This window comes from Aspergillus chevalieri, chromosome 3, assembly GCF_016861735.1.
Source record: "Aspergillus chevalieri M1 DNA, chromosome 3, nearly complete sequence".
In the NCBI taxonomy this organism is placed as follows: Eukaryota; Fungi; Ascomycota; class Eurotiomycetes; order Eurotiales; family Aspergillaceae; genus Aspergillus; species Aspergillus chevalieri.
In genome coordinates, this window is record NC_057364.1 from 1,822,663 (window position 1) to 1,839,305 (window position 16,643).

The following is a 16,643-nucleotide window of genomic DNA, read 5'->3' on the forward strand; positions in this document are numbered from 1 at the left end:
ACTGCTGTCTATCGCAACATTCGGAGATTCCACAACACACACTAGCCACGAGGAATGATGGCTGGAGACAACGGGGGAGAGTGAGAGATGTATTTTTTCAACTGTCTTTGATAATACTGTGCCATTGACTCTTTTATTCTTGCTTTTCTGGTCTTTTTGTTGTCACTCTTATTGTTGTTATTATTCGAGTCCTGGCCAGAAGGGATTGGACATGCATACGGTATGGTATGGTACGTTACGGTACAGTACCCGCGCTGACCGTGGGGCTCGCTGTCACTTGTCACAATGATCTCAAAAGAACTTGTCATATAGATGCAACCATGGTTGAGAATGAATATTGCCAGAACTGGCGATCCTAGGACAAATTTCCCAGTAATTCTGTAAATAGCACTCCTAATGCGATCCATGGAAAAAAAACCCACACCACGCGATCTCTCTGTCGTTTTGCGGCTCAAAGATGGGCGATGGCCTCGTGTTGATCCGGTATGTATGTACCGTAACGTACAATACTGTATTCGCAAGGCAGATTTGGTCTCACAGCCTCAGGGTATTTCTGCTGCGGATTACTTCAGAATAGTATTCCCTACGAGTACTTGCTGTACACATACATATATCTTAGACTGAATCTGGATCTTGCTCATAATATAACCTCTGAAAAATATATACAAGCATGCTCAATCCCTTGAAATCGACGTCAGCCGGAGATATGTCCCGCTCGAGTAACATGCCCTAATTTCCAGGCAAAGTGAATCGACTGCCGTGTATAGATCCCAATTGAATTCAATGAGCAGCAAAGATGGATTACTAGCTTGCGAAGCAACTTGGTAGATAAACTGAGTTGGAGCCATCGGCATCTCGTTCCTTTACTCAGTCCTTTCTCACCTCATCAATCACATCTATTAGCACATTTTCCTTCCTAGCAACCGCCTGACCATCAACAATGCCGTCGAGTAAACGCAAGGCAAGCGATGGCGCTGATAAAGCAGCAAAGTCACCTTGTCTTAGCAGTGACCCCATCAGAGAACTTATGAATGAGCATCTTGCTAAACAATTTGAACAGGTTATTTAGAGTTGAGAAACGACCGAGTTGGCCATAATCCAAGTTATGTTGGGGCGTTCATTTTACTCTAATGGCTTGAAAATCCTGCTTTTGGGTAAACAAATCATCACATATATCTTGCTTTGCTTTAACTAAGCATACTTGTAGTCAACAAATCTGGCGTGGGTTTATTTCTTTAGTTGCATGCAAACAGGGCATCTTAGGAAAATGCTCCATCAGTCTGCCGCGAACACATCCTCGCTAGTATCTTAGGATATAACTCCCTTGGCCTCTAACGATGTCCTCGACCAAACGTGAGGCAAGCGACGACAGGTACGATCTTGTCTAACCTCTTTGTAGCTGTTCACCAGCAATGCTAATGTGCTTTCGTGGCAGTACTGACCTTATGCCTGTAACCAAATACGAGTTTCTCCCAGACTTGACCGAAGAGACGGCAACCCAGTGACGCGAAGGGAGTCGTAGAATGTTCAGAAGAATGATCTGCTTGTTCACATACTTGAGCATGGTTGTGATTGAGATGGTGGAGGACTTCAGGTTATGAGATACCCTCAGTCATTCATTGGACATTCTTCTTTGTGCCTTTTTTACTTATAGACTGATATCTTCAGTTGCTTCTTTGATCTAAGTTCACGGAATATGGCAATTATGTCTCAATGAGAATTGGTTACTTGGCATGAGAAACATAGAGGCAAGAAAGGACGCATGCTTGCTGTAGAAAATGAAAATCGTATAAGACCTCTGTATACGCCATATATAAAATGCTACTTCTTCCGCGCAACCCAATACGATGGCCTATACAAGTTCTGCAACATACTCTCCGGATCCTGGATATACCCACACATCTCCCTCTCCTCCGGGGCCGTTCTCTTTTCCAACTTAAATCCCATATTCTCCACCAAGCAAAACACTTCTTCTTCCGTAAATTCCACATTCCCAGGCTCCGCAATGCCCTCCGGCTGTTGTTCATTATGGTTCTTCCCTTCCCCGAAGTGCCAAAGTAATGGACCAACATTGATCCAAACACCGTTCGGCTTCAGACAGTTACGAATGGCCTCGATGTAGCGGATAAGATTTGGCGCCGTGTCAATGAAGAACACCGTCGCGACAGCGTCGAATGACTCTCGATTTGATTCGCCTTTGTAGAGAATCACAAAGTCGGCAGCAGACATGCTCATGGTACCGAACTGGACGTTCGGGTCCGGGTTGTTTGCGACCTCCATCATCGCAATTCCCGGATGCACATCAGGAATTTGGATCCGGCGAAGCTGCTGCTCACGCGACTGCAGGTTGGAGAAATGTAAAGCGAACGGGTGGAGAGTGTGTTGCTGGGGTCCGGCCGTGTGGTTCAGAATCCAGTTGCTGGCGATGAGTTGGTGGTAGGAGATCTCGTTGCCCTCTGCAGTATACCCTTCCTGACAGAGGTCAAAGACAAGTCGACCCAGGCCTGCCCCGGGGACCAGCACCTTAACCTCATCATCCTGGTTTCGCTGTTGTTTATCCCCAAATTCCTCGCGCAACGCCCTGAGGACCGGTCCGTAACACACATCCCGCTCCCGCTTCCCTTCCGCGCTCCAGTCCCGATAAAACTGCCTAATCGTAGAATGCGCCTTATTCACATCCGAGGAATTCGCCTTACCGTGCCAATTCGTCCGAGGATCGTCAACGGAAGGAGACGCGGGAAGACCAAACGAAGCCAGTCCAACACTTAGAATCGCATCCGCAATATCCGCATTCGTGTCAATAGCGTCGTCGACGCGTGAAAAGTGGTCGAGTATGGAGAAGGGGGGGTCCGCGAGCATCTGCCAGTGGGCGGAAGGAAGGGCGTAGAAGGCCTGTCGGCGACGGTGGGTGGTATTCTGGTGGGCGTTTCTGCGATATTGTCTTGAACGGTTTTAGTGGGTAGAATGATTGAGATAAGTGAAGACAAAATAGACTTTTCTTGCGAAAGGCCATTGAGGAATACCTGTATATGTGCGATGCTATACACACCTGAACGAATCCAGCGTCGCAAAAAGCACCCGGCGCTCCTCGGGATCAGCTAGAGGATCGAAGCTGCCCTCCCAGGTCTCCTCTGGCTCTGCCATTTTGTATATATAAAAGATAGATTCTCCGTTCGGTCAAATTGGGTGGTTGTGTCGAGAAGTTAGCGTCGACAAAATCGAGGGATTGCGGCACGGCGGGGAAGAAACACCGACATCATCGTCTGCTGTCCGCGATGTTCTTTACCACGCCTTCTTGCAAAGAAGAGGATATTTCGAAATGGCAACACAAGTTGAACCAACAAGCCCTCAAATTCAGCCAAAAGAACTCTCGTTCCCTCTACCTAAAGCCCTCCATACAACAGCTCATGTCCATCTCACAACGCTAGAGACCTGCGCAATGGTCTTCATAACAACATCAACTCCCGGGGATAACACGGGGTCCGCAAAACCAATGGGCAGTTTTGTCTATGCTATGCCAGACGTAAGCATTCTTTATTCTATATAGCTTTGTTCTAAAGTCTAATTGTCTAGCGCATCAACCCAAAATCCGTCCTAAGCACTACGCTCTACATCTCGCCCAGCATCGAGTATACTACTCGACTCGCCAAGATTCTGGCACGACGCATGGCACGTCCGGTCTATGTGGGATGTAGTCTGGATCCGGGAGCGTTGGGGTTGATGGTGGAAGAGGAGATGGAGGGATTGGGGAGGATTGTGGATGTGGTGATGGGGCAGTCGAAGTCATGAACTTGCATGTTTCAATGAAGTTAAGGATACATCACTTGGGACTGATAACATCGGGGACTATCGTAAATTATATAATTGGATCGGAGAGTAATACTGGTGAATTCGAAGCGAACACCGACTCTCCTGAAGCCGACCACCGGCAAAGGGAGACCTCACGATCCTTAGCCGCCTCCCTATTGTGATTCGTCGTCGATCCAGCCAGAGAATATACAAATCAGCAGCCTGCAACCCGCTTTTCAAAGCAGAGACAAACATGCTTGAATCATCTAAATCCGGGATCAATAATTGTGGCAAAGAACATGAAACCATGTCTTCATGAGCACGACAGTGATTAGCAAAGAGATTGACAGTCATTTTGCATCCGGTGCAACGAAATGTCCGAGAAATTCTTGTCTCTGCACACAGTATCTAAGGCCCGAGTTGATAGCAATGGAAAAATAATGAAAGAAAGATGTCTCATGATGCTAATAAGAAGCTAAGCTGTCTAATAATAACGGAGGATAAATAATGACATGCCTCTGGAAATGTGACATCTACAGAGGATCAGAATTTTCCAGGAGCGTGAAACGATCCACTACTTCAAGATTGGACGTACCGACTATACTCACGTTTCCGAACCCGTCACTGAAAACTGCATGGTAGAGGTGTGCTTGGTACTCTAAACATACATGTTAGACATATCGAATGCTTGAAGGTAGGACAGGGAAAGAGGGAGATGTGATGGGTAATTACCTGGACGTTGTTTATGAGGCATCATGCAGGTGAAATCGAGCACGATGTACTTCTGCATAACCCTGGTATCTATCAAGTGGTAATACGCTCCGCCAACCTCGAACCGGTTCATGTGCTCAACGATTTTGTCGCGATTGCGCAACAACTCGAAACCCAACCCTTTGCTCGATACTAGAAAGTCTATTGTCCCTCCGCATTTACCTCTCTTCACAACGTATTCCGGCGATATCATGACACTTCCATCCACGACAGTATAGAAGGATCTGTAGAATTCTTTCTGAAACGCATATTCAAGAGGAAACGTCATTCCTGTTTATGCTCTGGGCACATCTGAGAGGTAGCGGGGGATGAAACCCTTGATTGCCTGGATTTCTAGCTCCAAGGGCGTGGTGCTTTGTATTTCGCGGGTTGGTTGGTCTCTAGAAGTAGATAAGAACAACACCTAGACCATTAGCTTTCAATACACGTGTCAGTCGAAAAGGTATGTGCTTACCAAGGGTAAATAGTACTAGGGAAAACATAGAATGAGTGGCCTTATACTTTCCGGGAATGCAACCAACCTTTCCGCCATACGAGTTCAGGGGTCGTCAACAGACTGGTCTTAAGTTTAGCAACTTCAACTCTGTCGGAGGCGACGGCCAACTTGAAGATAGTTGCTATTTTGAGGTCCTGTAAATACATATTTTGATCTGGGCACCCCCCTCGAGAACGGATGGCCACGGAGATACCCGAACAGCCTCGGGGTATTGTTGAAGAATCTTCCAGCATCGGCAATCTTTATGGTTTGCTCATGGCGTCGTTGTTCTGAGGATTCTTATAACGTATTAGTGACTTGATCTCTTAAGTGTTATGTCGGATTGAAAGTAGTTACCTCAGTTAATCCGATTGCGTTCAAGAGCGCCGTTAAACACCCGACATGGCCCCCACTCAAAAATGTGCAAACAGTCCCACGAACTCCGACTACAGTGATGGCATATCCACGGTACGTATGCTACGTCGCACGACGTCCTCAGCCTCTTCTTCACTCAATAGTAGACCCAGGTTGTTCTGACCATAGCAGTCCATAATTTCCTCGTCAAAAGACTCTTCTGGTCGCAAAGAAATCATACTCTCAGGGCCAAACTGAATCGGGTTTTGAGATATTTTAATTTGTCAATTCCTTCGTTCCCCCTTCCGGGCGATCCCAAGACGCGAAGGGTATGACCCGGCAAGGCGTGTTGGCGTACCAATCGATGCTTTTTTAAAGAAAGACATCCATAAGGTCGTATCCCAATAGCTCTCCTGAACCTCATCTACCACCAGATGAGCTCGAGTAAAGGCCCAATGGCGGCCTTCGATCCCCGTCTGCTCTGCGAGATATCGGTCCCAACCCTTAGCAGCGACAACGCCCTACTTAATCCATCTGGAGATAGAATAGCAAGGAACATCAATGTGCGGATAGCGCTCCATAAGTCGATTTGTAATGAGGTACATTAGATTGATCTTGCCACAAGCGGGGGTTCCTCTGATAAGAACAAGGCAAAGTTCTTCTGCGCAGCCTATTATACCATCAACCAAGTGCGGCCTGGGAGAGAGATTTTCTGAGAGGTCTGAAGAGACTGTTAGCATTGCAATTTAGAGCAATTGGACGATGGTTTCTTACTGGGAGATGAAGTAATAAGGGACCTGGGCGTGTCTCCTGGCATTGGGGGGATTAGCATTATGATCTTGCTGTGCTCAGACGGTGATTACTTACGAGAAGTTGTAGTGAGAAAGAGTTGGTTGCGTTTCCTGACGCAGATGGTTCCGCCCCTAAATGTCTTTAAGTGAGGCCGACGCAGACCAGCTTTGCAGTAAGGGTGGTGCTCACTGTACTCATTGTGATCTCCCATAGGGTGGGTGCACGTATCACAGAGAAGCCCATCACAAGTATTTGATGATAGAGTGATGCAGTCTCCGGCTTGCATGGACACTGGAACTGACCATTCTTGCCTGTGCGTAAGCATGGCCCTAAGACAACACGAATGGTGCGAGTTGTGTGGGGGCTGTTTGCGCGTGAGGCTAAAAGGGCAAAAGGACATATGATGAACTTTTGTCTGCTGGATGAAGTAGAAAATGACGGTTTGGAAAGCTGAAGCTTTCCCCGCTGTGGAAGGTATCCTGTTGAGCAATCATAGTCACACGGCATATATATGTATACACGAGGCACGTCGGTATCATATCAGGTAGGCGGTAAAGGGTGACCGAGTGATAATCACGTGGCATTCAAACGTTATTGGTTGTACTGCAGTGTGTGACGGCTCAGGTCAATAGACACTGAGCCTGGCTAGCCTGCTGGTGCGCACATCACAAAGCAGGTCGTGGTTTGGAATCCCGCCTGAACCTGTGTCCAATATACCAAGTATCTATCTCGCACGTTTTCTCCTCGCCTGGGTGTGGTTTTTCCCTGCGAAACAACAGGTAAATGCCGGATAGATCCCCTATACCTGACTTTACTACCGACCAGGCGTTCATTACTAAGCATCCTCCCGCGCGGGAGGGGTTTGTGATGAGAATCGATTTTGAATTTTGATTGATCTATTTAACGTTGGGGGTCGGGTTTATCCGCGGAAAAACCCTGGTCCCGGAGCGGGACATACGCGAGCAGATCGGAACTGCCTGTCCTCTAGCTAAACTACCTACGAACGCCATTAGGATGTTTAATGCATCAAAACCTGGGAAGCTCTAAGCTTACCTCTGCTCCCTCCTTTTCTCCTCCCCCACCTTTCTCCTTTGATTTATCCTCCCCTTTTTCTGTTTCCTTTCCTCGCTTCCCTTTTAAAGAAAACGCCAGATGATCAATTTGCTGTTTGACAGTCATGAAAACCCAAGCAGCCCCCACGCAGGTAGCTGCTGCTGAGGAGAATCGATGGTTACCCGATGAATTAATAGCGGGCTCGCTAATCGGGCCGGCTTCTCTTGAAGAGAGTGCCACTGTAGCCAGATGTAAAATGGCTTAGCACTCATTCTATTTACTATGGTGGTAGTAGATATTCAATATCATCCTTGTGTATAATCGTTTAAAATTTTTTCATTGCAATAGCCTCATGCAGTCAAATTGTCAACCCCCTGATCCTCCAAGCTAATTTACTTCATTGATTATGAGCCCAGGCCTGCCTATCTTTATCTAATCAACATCCTGGCAACCTGGGAGTTCTGTATTAGCCTAGCAGCCGATATAGTTAACTTAGTTACACTGATTGACTAACCAACAATTGCAAGCATCACCCTTGATTGCCTGCCTATGTGATTTTCAGCCAATTGCCACGGGCTCGGACCAGTAGATACTAACGAAATAATATTCCTATCTAAACTAGTGTAGCCATCGACGAGAATATCGAATCTGGCGAAGAAGAAAAGAAAATCTATCTGAGCGATGGATGGTCTTTATAGACATCTGTGTGATGAGGCTTTAGCCCTCGTTTGCCCAAATCGCCTATATGGCGTCGTTTGACATGTGGGTATTGTTTGTCTTATATCGGCCGTTTGTACGGCGTCGAGCCGTCACACATTTTGTGGGGAGAAAGGCTTCACAAACTGCATATAGTATGTCTTCGCTGCGCCAGCTGGCCAGCTCGGTGGTCGATTACGTATATATAATGATTTAGTTATGTACATCACGTTCTCTAGCTATTCCACTTTTTTTTTTTTTTTCACTTCCAACATATCTCAATCTGATGATATGTAAAGTAATTTCTCCCAGATGTTTGAATTCATCAGAGTTGTCATTCCGCACGGTTATTCCATTTACTAGTCTTCATTGGGATACTCCAGCTAGGATCAGATTTCATTCTCTTTGCATTTGGATGGTGTCTCTCACCATATGGTCTTGTAACTATGTTTTCCTTGAGCTTGAGTCTTTGGCACTGACCTGATCGTGCATCCCTAACGGGTGTCTACAGTTACCGTTATCGCATAGAGTTGGACCAAAAGGCTCGTGTGGAGACATCAAGCGGTAACCGGCCTCGCATTTGCACTTGCGGCCATCTTGTTTTCGGATAGATTGGCAAGGTCCAACTCTGATATTCAACTTGCGAGAAGGATCGGGCTCAAGTGTTGGCAGGTGGTGTGGTTCCATAGTAGGTAGTAGTGAAATTTGTCCGTGTATTGAGTGTGTACCAGCAATCGCCCTAATTCAAATAGGAACGTAGACTGGTTATGGGAACGAAGGACAAAGCAATTCATTTATCATTGTGAAGAGCTGCCTGAATGTTTGCTATGGGAAGTAAGCTGACATTCAAGGCTGGCATTACTACGAGCAAAGATGGTGAATGAATGGGCCAAGATGTATGGATCCAGCAGATAAGCGCTACAGGGTTCACTAGAAATCAAATAACTAATGCCAACTCACATCCTGTAAGACAATGCCCGCTGTCATGCATCGTGGTGATGATGTCGCATGTGCTCACATTAAGATGCCGGAAAGTGGGTTCGCAGTGCTGGAAAACGGACAACTTCCACAACTCCACAGGCAAATCGGAACAGCCGGGTCGAGTGGATTTCTGCTGCGTTTAAGATCCACGATTAAGTGCAAGTCGGAGCAATCCGAATCCAATAAGGGTGCCTCTGCTGATACGGACAGCCCGGAGGGTAAGCGACATCCCTCGTACATCGGGGAACCACCACTCTACATGATACGATGGAGGAACGAGTAGATTGCGGATGTGAAGGGGTCACGATACGCTGTTACCTTACTGAATGGAGTACAGAAGAGAGTCAATTCCCTTAAAAGAAAAACGGATTCTGAACCAAATATGAAAAGGAGATCATGCCGAAAGTCGGTCATCCGGACGGACACACGGCCGCATCTCGGGACAAAAACGGAGGCGAGAAAACTCCGTTTTTTCTCCTTGGGACGGAAGGAGTTTATGAGCTGTTGGATACACCTATCTAAGTTTGGCATTGCCGCCCGTCCTGGGCATGTTTGTATATCAGAAAGTATACAGCCTCGGGAAGTAATTCCGGGGCATCTGCCACGTTATTTTTGCCTGCTTTTAAAGGGAAGATCCGGTTGAATGTTCCAGGAATTAACGACCATGAAACACTGCCACAGTCGATCTGCAGGATACTGAAGAGAAATGCAGTCAAATACCGAGTAAACAGAAGACAGAAAATGTGATGTTATCCACTCTGGACCAACGGAAGTTTTGGCAGCTCTGCAGACAGTGCAATTCCCCCACTGAACCAAGCATTGAAGGTACTTGGTTTTATAGGAGAAGTTGTTAGGAAGAAGTCGATCGGATGTCATTCATTATTATTATTTCTTGGAATCTTTTGTCTTTTATTTCTTCTTCTACTGATACACCACACCTTACTCTCGCCACTTTTCGTACGCATATATTTCATTTGTTTCTTCTTCTTTTTCTATCTGATTTATCCATCTCTTTTCCTCTTTCCTTCTCTCTCTTCCCGTCTCTGTTTGAAAATCTTCTCTACGATAAATCTCATCTCCATATGCAGCAGTCCATCATATTCACCACCACCACCCACCATGCAAAATCCCTATTTTTCCCCTATCCAGAATAATCCTCCACCTTCGTCTTCATCATCTTCTTCTCATCCTCATCCTCATCATGTTTCTTACGACCTGCCGCCGGTGCAATCCGTTACATCGTCGCCTTTTCACCACCGTCCATCGCCCGCTACTCTTCTTTCCGCTCCGCCGAGTACGGCTGCCACAACGGCCACCACCGGATTGAGCATGGCCCATCTATTACAGCCCATGTCCCCTAATAATCGGCCTAATTCTAATACTCATAATGCGCCAATTATCAGTCCTCCTCTGGCTCTCCCGGTTTCTTCGTCTGCATCTTCATCAACAGCTCCTTATTACCCTCGCTCCTACGGTTCCAGTTCTGGCTCACCCGCTGAGCCTACAGCCGTGCTCCCGGAGAATGATCACAGTGCTAGCGCCAACTCTGGCACGGCTGGGCCCGTCTCGGGGACCTCGGGCTTTACTCTCGGACAACCGGCTCAACCACAGCAGCATCCACAGGCCGCACCAGCTCCGTCAACAGGAACGCCATCAGGGTTACAGCAGAAACGAGCTTATCGCCAAAGAAGGAAAGATCCCAGTTGCGATGCTTGTCGCGAACGCAAAGTCAAGGTACTATTTTTTTTGCAGCTTTTTCGCATTCTGGCTAGGGCTAACGTAGGACCAGTGCGATGCCTCCGAATCCTCCAGCTGCACAGAATGCACAAATCGCAAGGTGCGATGTCAATTCACCAAAGAGACAAACAGGCGCATGTCGTCTATCAAGTTCGTGCCATGTTCCTTCCCTTTTCGGTCGAGAACGAGTCAGACATTCTGACAGAACCCTAGACAAGTGCAAGACCTAGAAAAACAGTTGGTTTCGACCAAACAGCAGCTTCAGCAGCTCCGTTCTGGTATGCTCAAGTCTGATGGTCCTTCAATGGACTTGGATTTCGTTGAGACTTCCACCGGATTGGGACAGCAACCGCTTTTCAAGCTTCCGGATATCAGTCACCGACCATCGCGACGACCGAAAGCTCCTGTTGCGCAAGATTTGTCCTCCGTACGGACCAACCTGCGAAGCTACGGCCGTGGAATCTGGAAAGTCCCGTCTTCATATCGCCAGCAAAGTCACCGCTCTCTCCTCACCGCTGATGAGCCTCCGTTGCCTTCGAAAGCCGTCGCGGATCGCTACCTCGCTCAGTATTACGCTTGCATACATCCCGTTCTCTCCGTTATTCATTGGCCTACCTTTGCCGCGGACTATGAGCAGGTGTATCGGACAGGGTCGCTACGAGGCGCGCCGCGGGAATGGGCGGCTGTGTTATTCGGTGTATTAGCTTGTGGATCGCTTCATACTCTCGATCGCAGCCGCGAGCAGGACGGAAAGAAATTGATACGCACATCGTGCAGCATCATTGATGTGTGGCAGGACGACTTCCCTATGGACCAGGCCACGGCAGCTCTATTGGTCAGCTATTTTCTCTACGAGGTCAATTCCAAGTCGTCAAGTTGGGTTTGGATCGGATCAGCCGTGCGTGCTGCTCAGGAGATCGGATTGCATTTGGATTCAGGGCCGTGGCCTCCGCTTGAGAGTGAAATGCGGAAACGGGTGTGGTGGGGGATATATACGTGGGATCGGTGAGTGGCTGCCTAGGCACTTGTTCTTGGATTCGCTTTCTAACGTGGGATAGACTTTTGGCTCTGGAAATTGGGAAACCGGTTTCAATCAACGATCAAGACTGCGATGTGGACCTGCCCTGTCCGATTGTTGATGAACGGTACATTTCCGACGGCATTTTACCAGACAGCCAGCAGACTACGCCTTTCCTAGCAGCCATCCATGTTGTCCGATCGATAGGACAATTAACCCGGACATTACGTTGCCCGACTATCGCGCCGGCCACGCTCGAGACATTCGAACGACATTTCGACGCTTGTATGGGGACGTTCCCCGCCTCGTACCATCCGCGATCCGATCAACCTCTCGATCCGCGCTCACTAGCCCCGATCGTCTACCTACAAAACGCACGATTAATACTTCACCGGCATAACATATCCCCCATGAGCCCCGCTGACGCTCGATCAATCTCATTGGACCACTGCATTTCGGCAGCGCTGGATACAGCGACCCTTCTTTCGCGATGCCTACAACACCCACTCCCTGGTGGCGAAGATGGCCTTGCCGTATTCGCATCCGCAGCCACAACCATTCTCTGCATGCATATCTGGCGCTGCACGTTATTCCTCCTCCTCCGGCAAGAGTATGCGGCGGCTCTGGTGTGCGTGCAGGCTAGTTCCCAGATCGGGGATTTGCGCGCGATCAATGCATTCTGCGGTCGCTACCTGGCATTTTTCGTCCGGTTCTTGTTAGACCGCATGCGCCGTCCCGGCCCGCCTGTCGACTTGTCCCGCGACGAAGAACTGATCGCCTATGTCTCGGGCGACATGCAGGGGTCCAGCGACGGCAGCTGGGTCTGGCAGGGTAGCGAGATGGGCTCACAGCTGGAAGTTCTATCTTCGCCCGTGAATAGTTCACCAATTGCCCGTCCCGAGACAGGCAATGATTCCATGGATTGGGAAGGCTGGGAATGGATCGAGCGGACGGTGCAGTACCTGCTGAGCGAGCAGCAACAACAACAACAGGAACGGCCACAAGAGACACAACCTCAAGAACCAGTCAAGAAAGAGATATACCTCAGTCCTGACACTGCGACGGGCGAGGACATAGCGCGACGGTCGAGCTCGTCGCATTCGCGCATGACGATTGCTAGTATTATTTGATGCATCCACGGACAACGGAGTAACTCGGCCTGCATTCGTTTCTTCATTACGCTACCATGCGATGAGATATGGCTTATGAGAATTGCATAGACGCATTTTAACCATCCATGACATACATTACATACAAGTACTATAGAACTGCATATACCCTGCTAAGTAATAATAGACCATTGACATTACAATTGACACTTAAATCTGAAAACAATCAAACAATCAACGAGCATATACCACAGCCAGCAGTGTAGTTAGACATACAAATCTTATTTCTATTAATCACACAGATCATAATGAGAAAAAAAAGAAAGAAAGAACCTAAGCCTCCAAATTAATCCCCCTCCCAAACCTCGCATACAGCGCCACCTTCAACTCCTGCAACTCCTCCCTCAACTCCCCCAACGAATCCTCCAGCTTCGTCACCTCGCCCTCAACATCCTCCGTCGAGGTGGCAAGGAGCTGCTGGGCTTCCGAGAGGGGGAGTTGGAAGAATGTGTCGCCGATTTTGTACCTGGTTTTGTTAACTATAAACTAGAAGGGATAGGGAAAGGGGAGGATGTACGGGACAAGTTCATCTTCATCCGCGAGCTCAAGTTCAGTGGTTACTTCTTCGAGGTCTTCTTTGTCTTTCTGTGCATTCGTTAGCGCCTTATTCCTTACAAGCCGATCCCGATTACCAGAACTGCGTTGGTTTTGGTGCTGGTAGACGCCAACGCAATCCAATCCCAGGGGAAAGGAAGACGTACCTGCTTCCCCTTAAGCAGCGCTTCAAGCACAGTCTCCCGCTGATGAAGACGACTAAAGCGGTTGATCTTCTCCTGGTCCTCGCGCCGGACTTCGTTTTCTTCGCCGCCGGCGGCGACTTCGTCTTCTTTTGAGAGCTTGTTTATTTACTTTTTAGCTTAAGGATTGGATATTTATTGGGGAAGGTAGCTTACCATGCGGTGTTGCATCATTTTGGTGGTGTTTGTTTTAAGGTGGTAGATTGGGTTGTTTGGTGGTGGTTCTGTGATGTTGAGGATTCGTGGGATGTGGTCTGTGCGGGGCGGTTGATCGGAGTTGCTAGCTAGAGCTGAGGGTGTGAGTTATGTGGGGATACTAAATGACACTGATTTTATGTTCACTCAGATGGACATTTACACGCTTTGTCTCTACTAACTACGAGAACAGTAGGATTGCGCATAAGGTAGTGTCAACATCAATTCATGCAATCATCCAACAACTATCAATCCCCCAAGTAAAGAAACTACACAGCACTATATCCACTCCTAGAACCCGTCCCTTGAAGAGTGTTCACCACCCGTCGGAACCAATCCTGGAGTATATACGGCACGTCCCGAATCGTGTCACCATGCGGAAGCAGATCCCATCCCCGAGCACCGTAGCGGTTGTAGTTGAGCCAAGAGCCGAAGATGAGGTACGCGGAGATGCAAAGGAAGAGGCTGGCTTGGTTAGCGATATGAATACCAATGGGGAAGAGGGAGAGATGTACATGACAATGAACCAGGTGAAGAATCCCCAATGACTGGAAGACCCGTCCTTCTTGCTACTCAGGTAGTCGTCACACGCATACCGGGTCTTCCAGTCCAGTTTCAGCACGTAGGAGTTGTCATCTGCTGGTGCGAAGCTCTTAAACTGGAGACTGCGCGATTTATCACCAGTCTGGCCGTCTCCGTCTTCCGTCGCCCGTAGCTGTTCCTCAGCTGTGTCCTCCTCTGTCGAAAGGCCCTCTAAACCGGACCTGGTGGGGTCGCACTGGAATTCGATCATCGCACCAGCATCCTTCTTGGCCTTTTCGTTGTCGAGATACTGGCCTCCACCCAGTCGCACACTCAGTCCTTCGCGGTCGGGATCAAGTTGCTTCAGCCGTGTGATCTCGGGGTCTTTGGCGCCATGTCCGAGGTGGTCGAGACCGACGATGGGGAAGGCTTTCGTTTCGCTGTCGGAGCCGTCGACGGCGTTTCTGTATTCGAATCCGCAGACTAGATTGTCAGCATTTCCGGTAAACCGTGAATAGGAGGAGCAAAGTGACATACTGTTCTTCGACGTCCCACACTTCAAGTTCCCCCGAATAGCCGCCCCCTTCAGGATATTGCAAATGTTCAGCACGTAGGTGGTGTTGACGACATAATCCTCCGTCTCCTCGATGTGGTATAACGAATGCACTCCACCAAGCGGACTCAGGTCATATTTGATTCCGCCTGCGTTGATATGTGCGCAGTCAAAGCCTGTTGCGGTGACAAGGCCGGCGAAAAGGAATGAGAGTACGCTCGATTGTATTTGCATGGTAGCGCGTGTGCGAAAGCAACCAGCCAGCTGGTGCAGAGTCAGACGTAGGAAGGATGCGCTTGAAGCGAAAATGAAGCGATAAGGTATTGGACCTCGGTGTTTTCGTGCAGCGCAGGGTTGATTAGGCCCGAGATATTGCGAGGCTGGTAGGAATGATGGCTGGGATGGTCGGAGGTGTTTCTTTTTCCGAGGCGGCGATGCTGTAATATCAGGGATCTGGATGGTCAAGGCGTGAAATGCACTGGATAACGTGTAGTAGTACGGAGTATATGGCGTCTATTTCAGGTCAGTATCGCAAAGTATTGCTAGTATGCAGCAAGAGAAGAGCGAAGTTGGTCGAGGTCTGAGGTTGGCTGATGATGTCACCTGACCCTCCCTTTTGGGGTATCCTCTGGATGACCAACTCACATGCTTTCTTTTTTACACCCGTTCCTATTTTATGTTTGTTTCTAATTCCATTCATGCAGTACCAAGGTGTACAGATGTAATTGCAGTCATACACAAAACTGGCGAACGAGAGCCTATCCATGAAAAGCTATCTTCCAGGGCGAATAGCCAGTCCTACAACCAAGCCCCGGGTTGACTTCTCAGGTCACCTCATGAAGCGCCGTCAAAATGGTCCATGCTTTGCAAATCTCCGTCCCACAAGTCCGGCACATAGGCAATAATGCCGGCTCTGGGCAGCATAACGCAGCAATCCGGACTTTGCTGGATGTCGGACACACTCAATCCTGGTCCGGGATGAATCTTCGTCTCATCAAACAATGCCGCTGAATAGGTTATCCCGAAGGATGCACTGATTACTGCTCAGTCAGGATGCGAACTATGTGCAGGCTCCAGGAGTGCAGAGTGTTTACACCAGCACAAATAAATTAACCCTGGATGAACACCCCTGCCAGTCGAAACGCAAATGCCGGTCGATGCCCGATAGTTCGAGGTTAAATCTTTAAAAGCGTGAAGAATCGTCTTCGTCAGTCTTACTTCCTTTAGATTTACCGCAGCCCATGAGCTTTATCAATTTCCCTATCCTTTTACCGAGAACCAATAACACCACCACCATGCAGAACATCTCACTCACCGAAGACGTTAAAGAGGTCATCAATAAGTTGCGCATCGTCGCAGCAGACATGGACGCATGCGAAATATACAGAAACTCGATTGGCTGGCAATATGGCGGTTACAAAATCGAAGCTCAACTCAACCACTTGAAAGTTGAGTTGGAAAAGAAGAAGAAAAAGAAAAACAATGTAAGTGGAGTGATTTCTTGACTTGAACATACACAGGCTTATACTCCTACAGTGCAAAGTGGCTGAGATAAAGATGATCCGTTTCCTTAAGAACGCCAACGTTGTCAACCCGACAAACAGCTTGATTCTGATTCCCGTCAATGGCGACGCGCTCTTTGGGAATGCAACGGTAATACCGGATGAGGGCTATTATACAGATGAAGACCAGCGACCATTGTATGGTTGTGGAGTGGATGTTGTTCTTGTTGTTCTTTCTAGCAAGTAGGGGAGGTGATGTGTGAAAACAACCGGTCTGATAGAATTAAATTGAGGGTTTG

General features: G+C 48.3%; 7 protein-coding genes across 7 annotated transcripts; 3 read left to right on the forward strand and 4 right to left on the reverse strand.

The window, feature by feature from the left end:
• Positions 1–1,821: 1,821 nt before the first annotated feature.
• Positions 1,822–3,144, reverse strand: ACHE_30659A (carnosine N-methyltransferase family protein; the record flags this gene model as incomplete). The annotated part of the gene is made up of 2 exons (XM_043277302.1): positions 1,822–2,941; positions 3,050–3,144. The coding sequence occupies 2 exons, from the start codon at positions 3,142–3,144 to the stop codon at positions 1,822–1,824; spliced, it is 1,215 nt and encodes a 404-aa protein (XP_043135194.1).
• A 175-nt stretch (positions 3,145–3,319) lies between these two features.
• Positions 3,320–3,789, forward strand: ACHE_30660S (proteasome assembly chaperone 4 family protein; the record flags this gene model as incomplete). The annotated part of the gene is made up of 2 exons (XM_043277303.1): positions 3,320–3,523; positions 3,574–3,789. 2 exons carry the CDS (start codon positions 3,320–3,322, stop codon positions 3,787–3,789), a joined length of 420 nt encoding a protein of 139 aa, XP_043135195.1.
• Positions 3,790–4,322: 533 nt separating this feature from the next.
• On the reverse strand, positions 4,323–4,828 carry ACHE_30661A (uncharacterized protein; the record flags this gene model as incomplete). Its single annotated transcript, XM_043277304.1, has 2 exons — positions 4,323–4,447; positions 4,522–4,828. The coding sequence occupies 2 exons, from the start codon at positions 4,826–4,828 to the stop codon at positions 4,323–4,325; spliced, it is 432 nt and encodes a 143-aa protein (XP_043135196.1).
• A 5,202-nt stretch (positions 4,829–10,030) lies between these two features.
• ACHE_30662S (transcription factor domain-containing protein) lies at positions 10,031–12,796 on the forward strand (the record flags this gene model as incomplete). The annotated part of the gene is made up of 4 exons (XM_043277305.1): positions 10,031–10,645; positions 10,701–10,798; positions 10,862–11,653; positions 11,707–12,796. The coding sequence occupies 4 exons, from the start codon at positions 10,031–10,033 to the stop codon at positions 12,794–12,796; spliced, it is 2,595 nt and encodes an 864-aa protein (XP_043135197.1).
• A 312-nt stretch (positions 12,797–13,108) lies between these two features.
• On the reverse strand, positions 13,109–13,746 carry ACHE_30663A (tubulin-binding prefolding complex subunit GIM3; the record flags this gene model as incomplete). The annotated part of the gene is made up of 4 exons (XM_043277306.1): positions 13,109–13,301; positions 13,353–13,420; positions 13,537–13,671; positions 13,729–13,746. The coding sequence occupies 4 exons, from the start codon at positions 13,744–13,746 to the stop codon at positions 13,109–13,111; spliced, it is 414 nt and encodes a 137-aa protein (XP_043135198.1).
• Positions 13,747–14,036: 290 nt separating this feature from the next.
• ACHE_30664A (autophagy-related protein 27) lies at positions 14,037–15,076 on the reverse strand (the record flags this gene model as incomplete). Its single annotated transcript, XM_043277307.1, has 3 exons — positions 14,037–14,232; positions 14,283–14,772; positions 14,827–15,076. 3 exons carry the CDS (start codon positions 15,074–15,076, stop codon positions 14,037–14,039), a joined length of 936 nt encoding a protein of 311 aa, XP_043135199.1.
• A 1,007-nt stretch (positions 15,077–16,083) lies between these two features.
• Positions 16,084–16,591, forward strand: ACHE_30665S (uncharacterized protein; the record flags this gene model as incomplete). Its single annotated transcript, XM_043277308.1, has 2 exons — positions 16,084–16,326; positions 16,379–16,591. The coding sequence occupies 2 exons, from the start codon at positions 16,084–16,086 to the stop codon at positions 16,589–16,591; spliced, it is 456 nt and encodes a 151-aa protein (XP_043135200.1).
• Between the last annotated feature and the right edge of the window lie 52 nt (positions 16,592–16,643).